Raw genomic sequence first — 16,287 nt, 5'->3', positions numbered from 1 at the left:
CACATATCTGTCGTCATCTCCCTGCATACTGGGTGGCTAAAGGTAATGTAATTGAAAAATGTCCCTCCTAGCAGAATTGGAAATTAGGTGCAGTGTGTAGAACACAAGCATGACATAATAATATACACACATGGATGAAATTGTTGCTACCCTTCTGTTAATAATAATAAAAAAAAACAATAGTAATAAAAGTTTCAATGAACCAGTAAAAATCAGATATTGCTTTTGAGTTGCAGTTCAGCAGAATTACTTTAAAAAAACAAACAAATGAAAAAGGCATGGACAAACATGATGGTATCTTCAATTTAATATTTTGTTATTATCAATTTATCATCATTTTTCCTCCTGTGGCCAGATCCACGGATCCTGGCACCAGTCCTGTGAATCTTAGCTTTCGAAATAATATGTGCAATTGTGTAAAAGGCAATAAACATGCTTCCTATTGGCGCCCCATTTACCCGTATTCATTCATTTCATTCTTCCCATTTGGAGTGGTTGCTTCACTCTGACTACTTTACTGCAAAAAGACCTCCTTCTTTATGTTTTTATATTCACGGCTCTTTTATTATCCTGTCTTTCATCACCACTCAGGAATTACATTCCTCCATGTGTCGCTCTGAGAAATATGCCGTTCTCTCAGTTGAGTTGTCACTGTTAGCCATTGTGTGATTGTGTGCACGCGGACTCGTGTGTGACTGACTGTGTAAATATTTGTACAGTATATCGGCTTTCAACTTATCATGGGTTATAAAAAGATTTCCTTCCTTTTAAGGCATCATTATTAATGTATGATTGTTAGTAAAAGGGATGCATGAATGCCCAATGAAAGTGAATCCAATTTGACATCTCCGGGTTGATAAATGGACACGAACAAGACAAGTATAGCACATCAACACGATGCTTTCCCTAAGTGTTCATTGTTATATAACTTTGCATTATAAATGAAGACAAAAATAATTTACCAGATGATTCTTATTTACACAGTAACGGATCTGTTAAAAGGCCTTAGTTAGAGGCATAGTTAGGGTACGGGTACAGGAAATTTCCGGATGAGGAGTTATTGGATTGATTAAAAGAAAAAAAAAAAGAAATAATTCCACTAAGAAAGCTTCAACAACAATTAACCTCAGTTTCCAAATAATTGTTGAGTTTTGTTAAAAGGATAGGTCATGTTTACTACAAAAGGTCAACATGAAATTGTCCCAGCTTTTTTAGAATGTGTTGCAGGCATTAAATTCAAATAGAGTGAACATTTGCAAAAAGAAAAATTTGTGGCATCAACCCTTTGTACGGTCATTGATTTGTGGTCACTCATTTATCTGCAGCTATCTCTTTCCAGCTTGTCATCTTCATTTCACCCCTTCTTTCTGCCTTTTAAGTGCCTATCTCTCAGTGTATCTTCTCATAAAGTAGCTTATTGGGTCCTCCAGGAGTTCCATATACTTCCGATTCAGCAAGTTTCCCCTTAACCAGTGCAACCGCTGCATCCTTTATGGTCAATTGTGATAGCTGTTAATGTCGAAATAGGAGACAGTCCATCTACTGAAAAGAAGATCATTATCATACTGCAGGTCAATTCTGGTTTCTTTTTTTACCTACATATGACATGTATCAGATTTTTTTTTTCATGTCAATGTGAACATACAATTCAGATTTGGTCAAAACTGACTTCAGCCTCTTTTGTGTAAGGAAATTGGACAAGCATCTGATGAGACTGGATGTCATGCTAACAATCTAAAAGTTTAATATTTATGATCCATCAGTTTATCTACTGTACAAGAAGCAAAATAATCTGCTGCCTGTTCGGAAAATAGAAAACAATATTCAAAGAATTCATCATAGTAATTAGGTTAGAATAGTTTTACAACTTTAACTGGTACTGATTCCTCTTATTTGTCTTATAAAGTTGTTCATTTTTATTTAGTCATTTATCAAAACTTGTTAAAAGGCATGTTAATACTTTATAATATTCAACCATATATTTAAGATAGACTATGTTACAATGTACAGTAATAATTACAATAATGATACTAAAAAGTTAAAACTCAGGTTTCGACAATATAAAACAGACATTCACTCAAAAACACGCAAAATCACACATGCACAATCTTTTGTTGTTGCATTACGATTAGTCTTGTGATAAATCCCAATAATGACATACACACCAACATTTTTTTAGGCATGTCAAGCAAGTACCAAAACATTGAATTCATATTGTCGTACTGAGTGCAGTAGTCGGCGAAGTTTTGCCACGTCTTTTACTCTCAATGTCTGGGTTCTTTGAAAGGACATCGAATTCAATTACATCCTCCAAACTCTCCAATTGATGTTCCACAGCTCCATCCTTTTCTGAAGCCACTCGCACTGATAAACGGCGCAATGGATAAATGGTGTAATATCATCCTAGAGCTGCAATAATCTCATGGCTGGAGCAATGGGAAGAAGTTTGGATTGAAAGACTGATTTTTTTTTTTTTTTTTTTTTTTTACTTTTCCCTCTATTTTCCCGTCCCATCGCACTATAAATGCACAAAACCTGTGTCATTCGTGTAGCTGCCCTAATAACACAAACACACGCTTTTACACACATAGCCATTTCAAGCATGCTCTAAGTGCGCACCCATTGTCTATGTCGCCTTCACTAACAGAATCAATGACAATTCTGGGTGGGTTTGATGGATGGAGGTATTTTGAATCAAATGTCAGAACATGTAGTGAGATACAAAAACTCACGCATGCATCCACAGACGCACAATTTTGATAGATACCTTCTTGGGAAAGCCTGAATATTTGGTTAAGATTCATATTTATGACCTATGTATTATTTACATTGAAATCCCGAGTTAAAGTAAACTAAATAAGGTTAGTATTATCAATGTGATAAGAAAAAAGGGGGTAACTCAAAAATAAATAATACAACACAAACAATCTGGTTCCAGATAATCTGAAACACTCAGTGCTCATCAAAAATTTAAAAAAAAACCTGTATTTTTTAAAAAAAAAACAGCTTTTAGAATCAGAATAAGCTTTATTCTATTAACAATATCTCTGTAAGCACAACCATTTTGATGACAATTTGACTTAGATTGAATTATGTTGAATTATTACTATACTACTGTAGTGTTTTTAAAAATTAAATACATATATTTGTCAGGAAATGTGTGTAAAAGTCTCATTTGTATTTAGTAGCCTACCGTTTTTGGCAGCATAATTGTATAGTGTAGTATGCAGTACTTGAACTGTATAAGTCTTTTGAAAGATGTTGCATTTGTTTTTTGACAGATGTGGAGATCAAATTATATTAAAAAGAATTTCAAGCAGATCTGAATAAAAAAAAAAAAAACATCACCAGTGTTCTTCACCCACAAAAATTAATCATGTACCTGTACTGGGCTCCTCTGGTGGGATCCAGAATTGATTTGAATCTTTCTTTTCATATGTGCTACCTCTGCGGTAAGTGATGTAGCGTAATTGCAATGATTTCACAAACCGAGCAAGTGTATGGACTTGTAACTACTTTAAATTATTAGTATTGTACAATTAAGAAACCCCACATTAAACATTAAAGACTACAATTTAAACCATGCAACAGATGCACTTTACACTTGTAGGCAAAACCTTACATTTCCACACTTACCCTTCGGGACTGGATCTCTTTGACGTATAAAGGCAAAAGGAATTCAGACACCCCCTCCAGTCTCACCCCTTCTTTGGTCACTCGCAGATTGCCCATTCCTTCCTACAACCAGAGAGAGGGTGATGGTGGTCAGTGCTTGCTTGGGAGAACAGCCACAACATATTAATAATAACAGAAGAACAGTGTATGTTTTTCAAGGACATTTTTGGCATGAAGGGTCACGTTTGAGGATATGACAATGCATGCAGTCACGTCAAGTCAAAATACGACTTAAAATTTTTAGGATCGTACGACAGACTGAGTGTGTGTAATAAACTCAATGGAATAGATTGGTGGGATATTTGAGTGTGACAGTGATGAGTCTAATTTCTTTTCGGTCAAGGGAAAGCACCTGGTACAAAAACAGTCTTGTTTACTGTCACTTGACATTATAAAAATCTTTAAAAATGTCTTCAACAAGGACAGAAGCATTGACATCAGTACAGAGAATGACTTTGCTGTCAATATTTGAGCTCACTCTTGTCTCAATTACACGATGAGGCGATAATGACTGACCTGACACAGTGGCTACGATGAATACGAATGAGTTTGACTTGCTGGGCACTTGACTTTTTTTCCCCTTCATAATCACATTTATCGATGGAAATGTCTGATATTTTTTAATGGAACTGAATGTGGAAAGATGCTATTGTTAATTATCCTTAATTGCCGGTGCAACAGACCAAAACATCTTTTCTAATTGGAAACCTTCGGCGTGAGAAAGCTTGAATGGGAGAATTAAGGGCGAGGAGCTGAAGAAAGTTTCAAAGAGAGACAGGCTCAAGAGATGCTTCTATCAAAACAAAATCCTAAGATAAAAGTTATTGATGGATGAAAAAGAAATCTCTCATTCACGTGGAAAACATTATATTCGTGTGCTCTTTTCTTCAATGCATATTACGTATAGAAACCCATATTTAAATTGCGTATTAGAAAAAATAAGCTAAGCATTATTAAAGTGCGTACCAAAATTGGTAGCGCATGAGTGATGCAAAGTATTTTAGTAGTAGTGCAATTTAATGCACACCTAGATCTAGAACAAATCCCAGAATATCAGACTTGGCAGTCCGTTAAAGGATTTAAAAAAAAAAAATCAATAACAAAAACCAGCCAGATGTTTTCTGTGATCTGCGGCCATTAAATTAAATGAACAGTGGCGCATGACGCTTATTCAATAAAAAATAACAACAGGTCTGAAAAGTCCAAAACACAAGCATAATGGAAAAACACACATCCCCATTAGAACACAGGAGAAGCATCTACAGAATCAAACAATGAACAAAAAGTACAAGCAGAACATGCAAGTACACACTCCAGTCAAGTAAACAATCAAGTAAAAGGAAACTATTTCTCATGAATATTACAGCAACATGCAATTTAAAAAAAATATATATTGCGACATACATAACTTGTACATATCCAGATATTTTGGCTCCATTCAGAAATTCATACTAAATGTACTAAGCTGAACGGACCCGTACAACCAGGTGCAAACTGGGCCAAACAGTTTTATTATAACTAAGCACACTACAATATAATATCGGTCTCAAAAATATTTTCTCCCGCAAAATGTGGCATTTTGTCACCTTGAAGAGCATTTGTGCGCTGATGAAGAGGACAAAACAACAGAGGTGAGCTGTCATGGCCAATAATGGCCTTGCCTGATGGCCTAAACACTAACAGAAGCACTGACCTACATTTACACCCCAAATTGTAATACTTGACCCATGAAATTATATTAATATACACATTTCTCAACAGTCTATACTTTTGATCATTTACAATATCCCTGGGCTGTTGGTTCCAGTACTGTATGTGGATACATGATATTATTTGTCCAGTAAGATTTCAGCCATACTATGTTGCCATTACATGGCGACCGGGGCTTAATGTCACACATTTTACACTTTAGTGTATCTCTTGGACTAGAAAAATATTATATAAATAATGTACCAAATGAAAGACCAAAGTCTTGGCTCTATATTTTGTATTCATGTCTTGTTCATATTCTTTAGTCTGTGCAGAGTTACGTATAAGCAATCAAATAGAGAGTGTGAATATTTGGCATGTTGCTCCATCCTCAAGTAAGTTATCTACATGGGGCGAGATGTCACATTGGATTTTCAAGCTAATGAAAAAAGGGCAAAATTATGTTTCTCCTTTTTTTTTTTTTACTTGAAGGTGAGCATTAAATCGAGAAAAGAAAACGTTCACTTTCAAGGTTGAAACATATTTTGAAATAGGCTTAGAAGTAATTTTCAAAAGAAAATCCAACAGTCAATAGATTACAGTATGACACTGCATTACATTGAAGTTGGTATCATTCTGAAAAATGTGGTATTGAACATCCTTATTTCATATGAATACCATCGGTGAGACATAATAAATAAACAATAAAATATCACTGCCATCATTCTAACGCCACACTAGCTACAGTATTGATTTCAAACTTTTACAGGTTGCTCTAACTATCTTCATGACCTTGCTCTCAGATTTGGAATGAGCAGTTGCTTCAGTGGTCAAATGCCCTCCAAATCTTCCAGCACACATCTTTTTCTGAAAAAAAAAAAAAAAAAAGGCTTGGTAAACTGCTGGTTAAAGTTCTGTTTCTTTAAGTGTAATATGATTGACTGGCATCCAGTTCAGGGTGTACCTCAATTCTCTCTCCCCAAGTCCACTAGGATAGTCTCCATCTTACCCACAACTCTAATGGGGATAAGAGGTAGAGCAAAAAGTGGATGGATGGAATACTTTATTATAGATTGAGTAATATGAAACATTTTCACCAATATCTCTGAAAAGGTTAAATACATTTATCAAACATGACAAAATGAAAAATCCTGGACCTGAAAAAGTTCGATGTATGATTTACACACGTATAGAGTGCTAGATAATGCACTATACAATACACTCATGAACTTCCGTGTCCCACATAAATTTAAGGGTTAAGTTAAGAATAGACCTGACTAGTTACAGTGAATGCTAAACAGCCAAATTAAAATATGACAAGGATATTATTGAGTGACAGAAGATACCTTATGCGGTTTAAATTCCATGCACAGCAACAACCCGGTCACTTCTCTGACTAGGACTAATATGACCTGAATACCAAGCAGTGTATAAAATATATGACTGGCTATGTTGTTGATGGATGTGTTGGAGCTAATGTTAGGTGATGTGTGCTGGTCTGTGTTAATATGAAGCTGCATAGTGTGTCGGTGCAGGATGCACTCTGTGTTCTTGACGAGAGTGCATAAGACTTTGTGGAAATGAAGTCATAACCAGCACAGCAGACACAGTAGACAGTAGTCAGTGCCTGCCTGGGGAAGGCATTAAATTAGATGCTTGACCTGCTGTACCTTGTGGATTGTGTCACGGTGTAGCATGACATGAGTGTCATTTTGGAATGGGCAATTTTCAACAAATGGGCTCCAAAACAAATAAACTTCTGTGGCCTTATAGGTCAGGGGAGATAACTCAATTAGACATGAAATGTGAAAGAGGTTTTGTTCATAGAGGGACGGCAGGTGAAATAAAACATTATGGGGAGTGATTTCTTAGTCTGTGTGTGTGTGTGTGTGTGTCCTTGAACATAGCATTACTGAACAGATAGCATTACTCTAGTAAATGACAAAAAATGCAAATGTCAATGCAGTATGGCTACATCGACACGAGCTAATTCAGCATTGCCCCCCCATAGCAAATTAAACAATGGGAGGTAAAAGATTCCCAATGTGAAATGAATCACAAATTTTATGACAGAGTGATTCCAATCACATTAGAATATATTCTTTAAAAAAAAAACTAAAAAAACGGTAAATCCAATCCAAAGAAATCACTGCATTCCAGAATAAACTGTGGTTCCACTTTACTTAGGATCAAACTAGCAAAGGAGTTTACAAAACTGCATTAGAGATTTTTTTTCTTTTGTAAGGTTGACAGCAAAGCCAAGAGTCAAGACTGTGCTGCGTTGAAAGAGGAACACAATACGTCAAAGATGTGCCTCCACTGTTGGAGTAACAGTGTGAATATATGCGAGTTAGTAAACATAGTCATCCTCAAAAATATGTTCAAGAGACCTTTCGACACACCGCGAGGTAGCACTATGTGCAAATAGGAATAGCGTGGGTTTGTTTCAGCTTGTCTGCACACAAAACTGCATGTGATTTATGCATGGAACCCTTTCAGTTTGTGGGTGTGTTTGTTTATGTGACAGTGTGTGTATGCCTCTAGCCAATCCATCAGTGCAGTGTACACATGGCAGCATGTAGACAGATGGTGAAGTGTGTGTGCTGAGTTTTTGTTTGTGTAAAGAGCTGACAAGGCTATGGTATTGACATGCATATTTGAAAGTGATTGCCTGCATGTGCTCAACTTTCCAATATATATTTTTTTTATCTTCACCCACAAGATTAAATGAGTGCATATTAGGCAAGGGTCTTTCATGTGCTGTCAGTCACTGCAGACATATTGGTTAAACATACTGGCCCGGGAGAGATGGAGAGTGAAATGTAGAAGAGAAGGGATGAAAGAAAGTGGTAAAATGAACATTTGAGGTGAGCAAACAAACAAAAGTGAGAGATCTAAAACTCAATGGGAGAGGCACTGACAGATTGAAAATATGAAGGATAGGGCACGATTACCAAAACAAAACAACTTAAAGTACAAGCTTTTCCCAAAGGAAGTGAGCTTCACTGAAACAAGGTCAAGGTAGCTTTTACATCTCAATATAGAAACCTGTTATTCCAAAATCATTTCAGTGACTTGAGTTTGGCATTTTGGCCTTACATTAGTCCTTTTCATTTAAAAGAAGTTACAAATGCTTCCAGCTTGGTAGAAACCGGTCTGTTAAATTGGTATTTGCGCTGGCAAAAAAATAAAATAAAATATGCCTGGCATTTGGCAAAGTTGAGACCTACAGTATGAAGTATGAGATGCCACACCAATGACAGAAATGTTTTTCCCATCAAAACTAGCTCAATGTCAAACAATGCATTATTTAAAGTTTAAGTAAAAAGGTCATGCCCTCCTCACAGAGTGGAATTGGTTTATAATGTTTATGGTCTGATGCTCTTGTATTTCAATAGATAATGGCAAATGAGAGATTTTTCCAGCCGTATAATCTAGTACTCTAAGGGCTTTCTTGTGGGTCTTCAAAACTGTTCATCCCTTTTTTCAGACTTGAATGACGTTGGGTTTGTCTAACTGATATTGGGAGGTATCAAGGGCATCTCAATTCCTTTCACTGCATCTTGAAAGACATCTGATGGAATATGTTGCTCCCTGTTGGGAGTCAAGGAAGGTATCTACTTCATCATCCATAAAATGAAAGTAACTGTTCCCTATTTAGAAGGAAAATAAACATTACATTACTCTGTGGAGTATTTTTTTGTTTGTTTGACAGCAAAGTATAGAATCCATTGCATGACAATATACAATCTTACATGGATCACATTTAAGTATTGTGGGTGAAATGACGAAGGCCCCACCCAGTTTATCAAAATTGTGGGGACCAATAAATGATTCGACCACAGGACAAAGAATCATTTTCAAATCCCAGTTCAGGGTGTACCCCACCTACAACCCAAACACAACTGTGATAGGCTCCAGCACCCCCGCAACCCTCACAAAGATGAGCAGTTCAGAAAACAGAAGGATGGATATTTTCAATCAAGCATTTTTAGATTGTTAAGAACTGGTCAGGTAAACCCTTTACTAAAAAGTTAACACAAATAAATTGTCTTTCCATTTCAGGACGTGAGTAGCGTACAATGCTGCAAGCAACAGATGAACATAATCATTTCTCATTGGCCATCTGGCCTTCATTATATCGATTGGTACTGGCCAATTAAGTGTCTGTTTTTTTTCCTGACATTGTTTGGAACAACAACAGAATTGGTTTTGAAATTTAACAGCCAAGCTATATGTCAATGAAAAATAAAGATAAATTACTGCAGTGAATGAACACTGTCAATGAATTATTCTAAATTGAACTAATTGTACCTTTGCTGTCTAATGCGGAAAGATGATAGACCAAAAATGAGGAAGAGACAAACACAAGTGACTATTTCGCAATACAAAACTCTGCAAGAACATAATTTAGTTTGGAAGAATTAACTTACAAATACGGTATCTCTGTGAAAATGTGATGTATACTCGGATATTTAGTCACCCAATGATTCGGATGTCACCACAAACTAATTCATGACATCGAGCTTGACAATTGTGGAGACCTCTTTTAGAATTTTAGTTCTGTGACTATCGATGTCAACGTTAATTCAGCAACAATAATGAAAGAACTGAATCTATGTAAATATGATCCTAAGAGAACATGTGCAAGATTGCACTTGATATAATCGCAACTTGATTAGAAGTATTTTTTCTTACTTGAAGAAATGGCAGACAGAGCTATTATGTAACTTTAAAACGAGTAGCCAAAGAAGCCAATGATTTGCAATTGCATTACCGAATGCATCACGCAAAATTCAGCGCTGTATGAAATAAATAGTTGAGGGGAATCTGCCACAGAATGGAAGCGTGTCACAGATGCAGGAGCTTTGCACCTCAATTGATAATTTACATCAATTCCCTTTTACGTTTTTAAAGTAAAACGTCACATACTGCATGCTTCTAGATTCACCAACGGTCATTAGCACACTGGTGGGTGCAGCTCCCATTGCAGCAGTGTCTAAGCAGTCATCTATCTGCACAGCTAAATTATGTACTGTACATGCTGTGTTAGACAAATGCTTCAATTCAATTCCTTGTTTCTAATCATGTGATGTCAACAAAGATGCTTTTGTTGTTTTCCTAAGTGTGATTCTGAAACATGCAAGTCTAGACCCTTGATTGGGTGAGTGCCTTGCTGAAATAAGTCGGCGTCATTAGGTATTCATGGTGTAGAAGTTTGAGGAACACAAATAAATTCACAGCCAAAATCCTCGGGTCGTAATCCAGACGCGCATCTGCGGAATGTGTTGGATAAACAAGTTTGATCCACGGTGCCATCACCATCATATACTATACAGGACGAAAACAATTTGCCAGATATTACAGCGCACCATCTGAGGGCTTGTGCGGTCCATGTCTTGATGGGTCAACAACAGGTGGTCTTACGCCATACGAGGCAGGTGGCTAAGTGTTATGATGTTGTTTTGACAGTGTGGCAAATCCCTGAAGTTGCTGTCCAAAGTGACTGATCCCTCCCAGAACGCTCAGAGCGCTCATCTGTGGATGACGGAGATCAATGTGGCGTACATGCCAGGAGGCTGTCAACACTTTAGCTGACACACCAGGTAGCACAACCCCGATGGGGGGCCTTGTATGTATGTATATAGAAAATAACACAGTCTATCACAAGGTACCAGAAAATGTTTCTTGTAACACGGACAAAATTACCGCATCAATAAGCAATAAGGTCAAAGTTCAAGTTCTGTTGTGAACAAACGTAAAAATTGATACAAAAATAATCAAATACGCATGCTATTCTATAATAATATCTTCTAATGAAGAACGGCAATGTCTATCTATGTTCTTGTTTTTGTTGTTGTCTTAGATTGTAACAGTGAATACTAAGATGAGTGACACATTCAACAAAGGTCACAATGACATCAAATCATTGCAGTGACATTTCCCATTGAAACCTGTTTAATTCATTATTTGGTCAACAGAATTTGACCTTTATAGCAAATTATCTTACTTCATAATGTTCATTATTGAACAAAAAGTAATAAGTGAAATGAGTTGACACCGGAGGTGCATATTAAATGGACACTTCTGGAATTACTCAATTAAAAAAGGCCATACATTGTTTTTGGGTGTTTTTTTCTGGTGTTAATGAAGGGCAATCACTTAATATGAAAATGTTCAACATAGCACATGCTCACATGGACAAGATAAAGAGTATGCTCACCAAGACACAAATTAGTGCCTTGTGCTCACACACAAATATCCCAGAGCAGTAGTGTGTGAAGAAACACAACTTCAGATCATCAGGCCTGAGATTGGACTGGACTCCCAGATGGACAGGTCATCAGTCAAGAGGCTACCGCTGTGTGTGAAACCATGGTTTTCTCGGGTAGCACATTAGTTAACAGGCACAGTTTCTTTTGTAGGCTGTGTTGTTGTTTTTCCTTATCTGATAATTCAATATTACAGACATACATACTGTATGTCATATCGCTTCCTTGTTGCTCTGAGATCATCACTTTTCAGGCAATGTTTGTTCCCTAATAATATGTAAGAATGTGCGCGTCCAAACACATTTACATGTGTACAAACTTGCGGACGGATGGAAACTGTGACTAGTATTTACTCAATTTTGACCAAGGATGGAGGAAGAATTACTTTACTTACTTTAAATCGCTGAATATTTTACATTATACAAGAGTAGGCTACTGCTTCTCTTTGAAAGCAACATGAATTGATAAGAACATTGCTTATAGTTCTCCTATGCATAACATTCGGATTAGCATTAAAAGTACATTCTCAGTATGATCTGTGAAGTAAAATGCTCATACCTGCATCCCATTTGGATTACCATATAGAGCTTATGGTCTTCTCCTCAGCATGCAGTTGGACAATTTCAGATTTGACATCACCAATTACTTCCATAAGTTACATTTAGGGTTGAAAGTATTACATTCGCCTTGGATAATAGACCAAGCATCAGCATTTCTGCGGTAATAACATTTATTACAGTACTGCAAGCATGGTTACTTGAGCAAGTAGAGGATGTCCCATGACATCTAAATTGGGCTGTATAACCAAGCTTAGTTTTTTTCCTACAGCTATGCAAGTCATATTATGAATTATGGCGCACTACTATCAGAATATTTACTTAAATGTGCGTTTACTCATCATTTCTTCTGGATGCCAATAACCCAAGGTCCAGTAAAAGACATTAGATAGTGTAGAGAGGGGAAATGATCTCCCAGCAGAAGGACATTCAGCACATCAGCCAGACAGCAGCCAGACAGCAGCCATCCTCTTCGGTAACATGAGAACATCTCTTAAGTCCGCAAATTCACTTGCATCCATCTAAAATTTCTCCAGCTACTGAAGCGCAGCTTGGCCATGACAGGACCAAAGCCGATCTGCAGCTGATCCCCTCTGCGTCACTGCTCTGTACTCGGTGTAGATGGGATTCTCCTCCAGTGACTACATGGCCAACTAAGCTGTAATAGCGCACTGTGCGTAGAAGCCATCTATCCAAGCGGTGAAACGGTAATTATGGAGCTAAAAAGCTTTAGTAGCAGACAGTTCAAGCTTGGTTACGCTTACTACATGTTTCATAGTGCCTATTTTTGCTGGACCACTTTTTACGATCTTTCTTTTAGAAATAAGATGACTTAAAAATTGATATTGTTTGTGGTCATCTGTATTACATGTAGGATGTGACCATGATGACATGAGCAGAAAACGCCACTGGCGATCAAATTCACAGGAGCCTCAGATGAGCCAAACCGGAGGGATATTGCTGAGAAGCGAAGTGTGGCTCGGCCGAACACACCCGAAGCTACAAACATAGTCGCTTCACCTGTGATAGCTTTGAAGTGTTCAAACACAAAGCATGTGAAAAAGTGCATGTCAACGGTTGAGTGTGATGGAGCACCTCTGAACCAAAACAGCTCCAAGAAGAAATAAACATCTATCCTAATGTAACCAACAACAGAAATCAGAATTAGACCTCACCGGGTCCAGACTGACTGGAGATCCAGGTAGGTCCCAACAAAGAGTACAGCGCAGGGATGTAGAGGGGATCAGCTGCGGATTGGTCCTGTCATGCATGCCTTGGGGCGCAAGACAGGCTCGCTACGTTGACCATGATACAATTAAATCACAGTTCAGGCGAAAAGCACTAAGGGAACAGAACATGTTGTGGACTAAAGCAGTAAATTCGACAAGACATAACCACACTTTCCTAAAGTGCAATTAGTATAATGGGACCGGTGACACGTGCTTGTATATGCCGAGGGGCTGCTTTGGATTTTGGATCAGGGACTGTCATCTCTATTTGAGACAAAGATGGGCCCATACGAAAACATGGCTGTGCACGTTGTTTTATCTTTAGCCACTGCAGCGACGACATAAAGGATTTTGGACATTGGATTCTGCTTTTTAAAAAAATATTTTCTTGGGGTTGTGGTTTAGCGATTCAACAGCATAAAATACATCTTCAAAAAACCTTTTCAATTTAGATTCTTATTTCCAAAATAAGCTTCAGAATCGCTTAAATGTATAAAATGATGATGTTTAACCTGAAATAATAAAAAGGAACACATTTGACTAAATTCACAAATACATAAGATGTCTTCATCGCTTTCAGAATCGTGTGTATCCACGTTTTTTGTTGCTCTGTAATTGTGCCACCTCCAGTGGTGTGACAAAGACTTTGCTAAATAAAAGCCCCAGCCACAAAGTGAGAGATGATACAATTAAAGAAAAATAGTTTAAGTTGAACCACACATAAGCAGTTAGCCAAATTGCATTGAGTCATGAGCTTGGCTGAGACAGTCTCATTTCTTTGTTGTCACACCCCATATACAGTTTACTTGATAAAGAGGTAGGCAGCCTTTAAAATTAGAACAGTGACTTGCTCTGTCGTCTGATTCCTACTTAATATCAAGCGCCATTAAATGATTCAGTTTAAGACATCTGAGTATCTCTTGAAACGTTATAAAACACCATCGCTGAAAGTTTTCATTCTGGAATATCCCATTAGAAAATCAGTGAGGGAAATTAGGCAGGACAATGGTTTTAATGAGATGATATGCGGATGAATGCTTACTTACCACAGTACATCCTTCCTAGTGGTTTAACATTGTTTAAAACCACGGGATAACAACATTTAAACGGCACTGTTGTGCCACTAATTTGACATACCACTCTATACTTGGGTCAGGAGCTATGAGAGCATGGCATCATGTCGCATGAAATAAACACAGGAAATAACACACAAACAACAACGTCAGCATAAAACTCAGCATAAGCAACTTGATCCCTTAAGACACAGCGAGACAAACACTTAAAGTACCACACTTGTTCCTATTAGTACACAAACGCACACCCTCACTCTGGGGCCCTGAAAAATGAGTGTGTGTTCATTATTTATCATTGTTAATATCTATGATTGAGTGCCAGCTGAGATAACAAGTAGAAAACTGCTGACTGATGGCTATTTCACATCCCCACACATACATTAAAGACACACTAAATGTAAAATCCTCTTCTTAACACACACACAAACACACACACACACACACACACACACATGCTTTAGATCTTATAGATCTGTACACACTGAAAGGATGCGTTAGGCTCACCGTGTGTGTTTTTTGTGTCATTTTTTTGGACATATTTTTACTGAAGATAATAAGACTATAGTGCTGACTAAATCAAATTGAGCTGTCACGGGCGGTTGCGTTTATGCATAAAAGCACAAATCAGGTTTTTATGTTCTTTTCTAACATCAAACTGAAAATGTTGCTGACACCATAAAAATATCTTTGCTTTTACAGAGGTGGTTATCTCTAGCTTTGTATTTTTTTTCCTCTGTGGACTCAAAGACATATATAACCTCTTTGTTTTGTAACTCATTTCAAGAATGTAAATATAAAGAGACAATAAAGTCCTATTCCATTAATTGTGACATACTGTATGTACTAGAGACGGAACATTAATATGACAAATACACAAACCTGTCCCGACTAGCGGGTCATACGAGGCTATGCCCAATCACCAAGTTGCTTCTGCCCCCTAAAAATTAACAATCTTTTTTTCTCTTTAACTTATCTAGATGGATGCATTCAAGATAATAATATATCAAACTCAATGATATAGGTTTTCCCTGCTTTGTATTGTGTGTGTGTGTGTGTGTGTGTTCGTGCGCATGTACTTGTGGCTGTGCACCAAGCAGCATATGAATTGACTATCCAAGCAATTGAAGTGTGCCAGCACTCAATTGTTCTATGGCATTAACCTCTTTTTGTGTATCTGTGAGTGTTAAAGTGTGCGTGAATGTCTATGCATGTTTGTTTGCGCGGTAAAAGAGTGCGTGTCAAAGGAGGACAGTACATTTCACGCCGGACTCTCCCATTACCTCGGGTCAGCATCGCTACTGACAAAATGAGAAAAATGTGTGCCGGTGTGTGTATGCAATAAACTCCAGTGTGCAGGTGTGAGCAGCCATAATGATGTTGAGAGGCAGAGGAGCTGAGTAAAGCAGCTTTCAGTGCTAATACTGCCTTCAACAGCACACACGGAGCATAGCAAAGTGCAAAGAAAATGATCCAAAACTTCTCAGGAAAAATATACAGTAACAAACCATGCCCATCACATGACAAGCAAATCTCGTGTGATGCAAAAAATGAAATATGGAACACATCTTTGTACAGGGTTGCTATTCTTTTACAGGGCACTGATAAGGATTAAGATGGCGATGTTCTCCTGTACTGAAGTGTTAGATTTACCTGATCTGCAACAACAAAAGAACTGTGTGGCCCACATCTACCACAGAAGATTGTTTTTTATGTTCTTGAGGAAGTGAACAGCCCACATCTACCACAGAACATTGTTTGTTATGTTCTTGAGGAAGTGAACAAACCATGGGTG

The 16,287-nt window shown here is 37.5% G+C and overlaps 1 protein-coding gene across 2 annotated transcripts in view; it reads right to left on the bottom strand.

Moving 5' to 3' along the window:
- Positions 1 to 16,287, bottom strand: part of LOC125969198 (zeta-sarcoglycan) — a 170,765-nt gene that overhangs the window by 47,966 nt on the left and 106,512 nt on the right. For both annotated transcript variants that reach the window (XM_049721032.2, XM_049721033.1), the window contains exon 3: positions 3,637 to 3,738. In XM_049721032.2, coding sequence (XP_049576989.1) covers positions 3,637 to 3,738 — 102 coding nt within the window. The remainder of the gene's footprint in view (positions 1 to 3,636; positions 3,739 to 16,287) is intronic.

The sequence above is a fragment of the Syngnathus scovelli genome, chromosome 5, assembly GCF_024217435.2.
Source record: "Syngnathus scovelli strain Florida chromosome 5, RoL_Ssco_1.2, whole genome shotgun sequence".
In the NCBI taxonomy this organism is placed as follows: Eukaryota; Metazoa; Chordata; class Actinopteri; order Syngnathiformes; family Syngnathidae; genus Syngnathus; species Syngnathus scovelli.
Note: the sequence above shows the minus strand (reverse complement) of the source record. Positions and strands in the feature narration are given on the sequence as shown.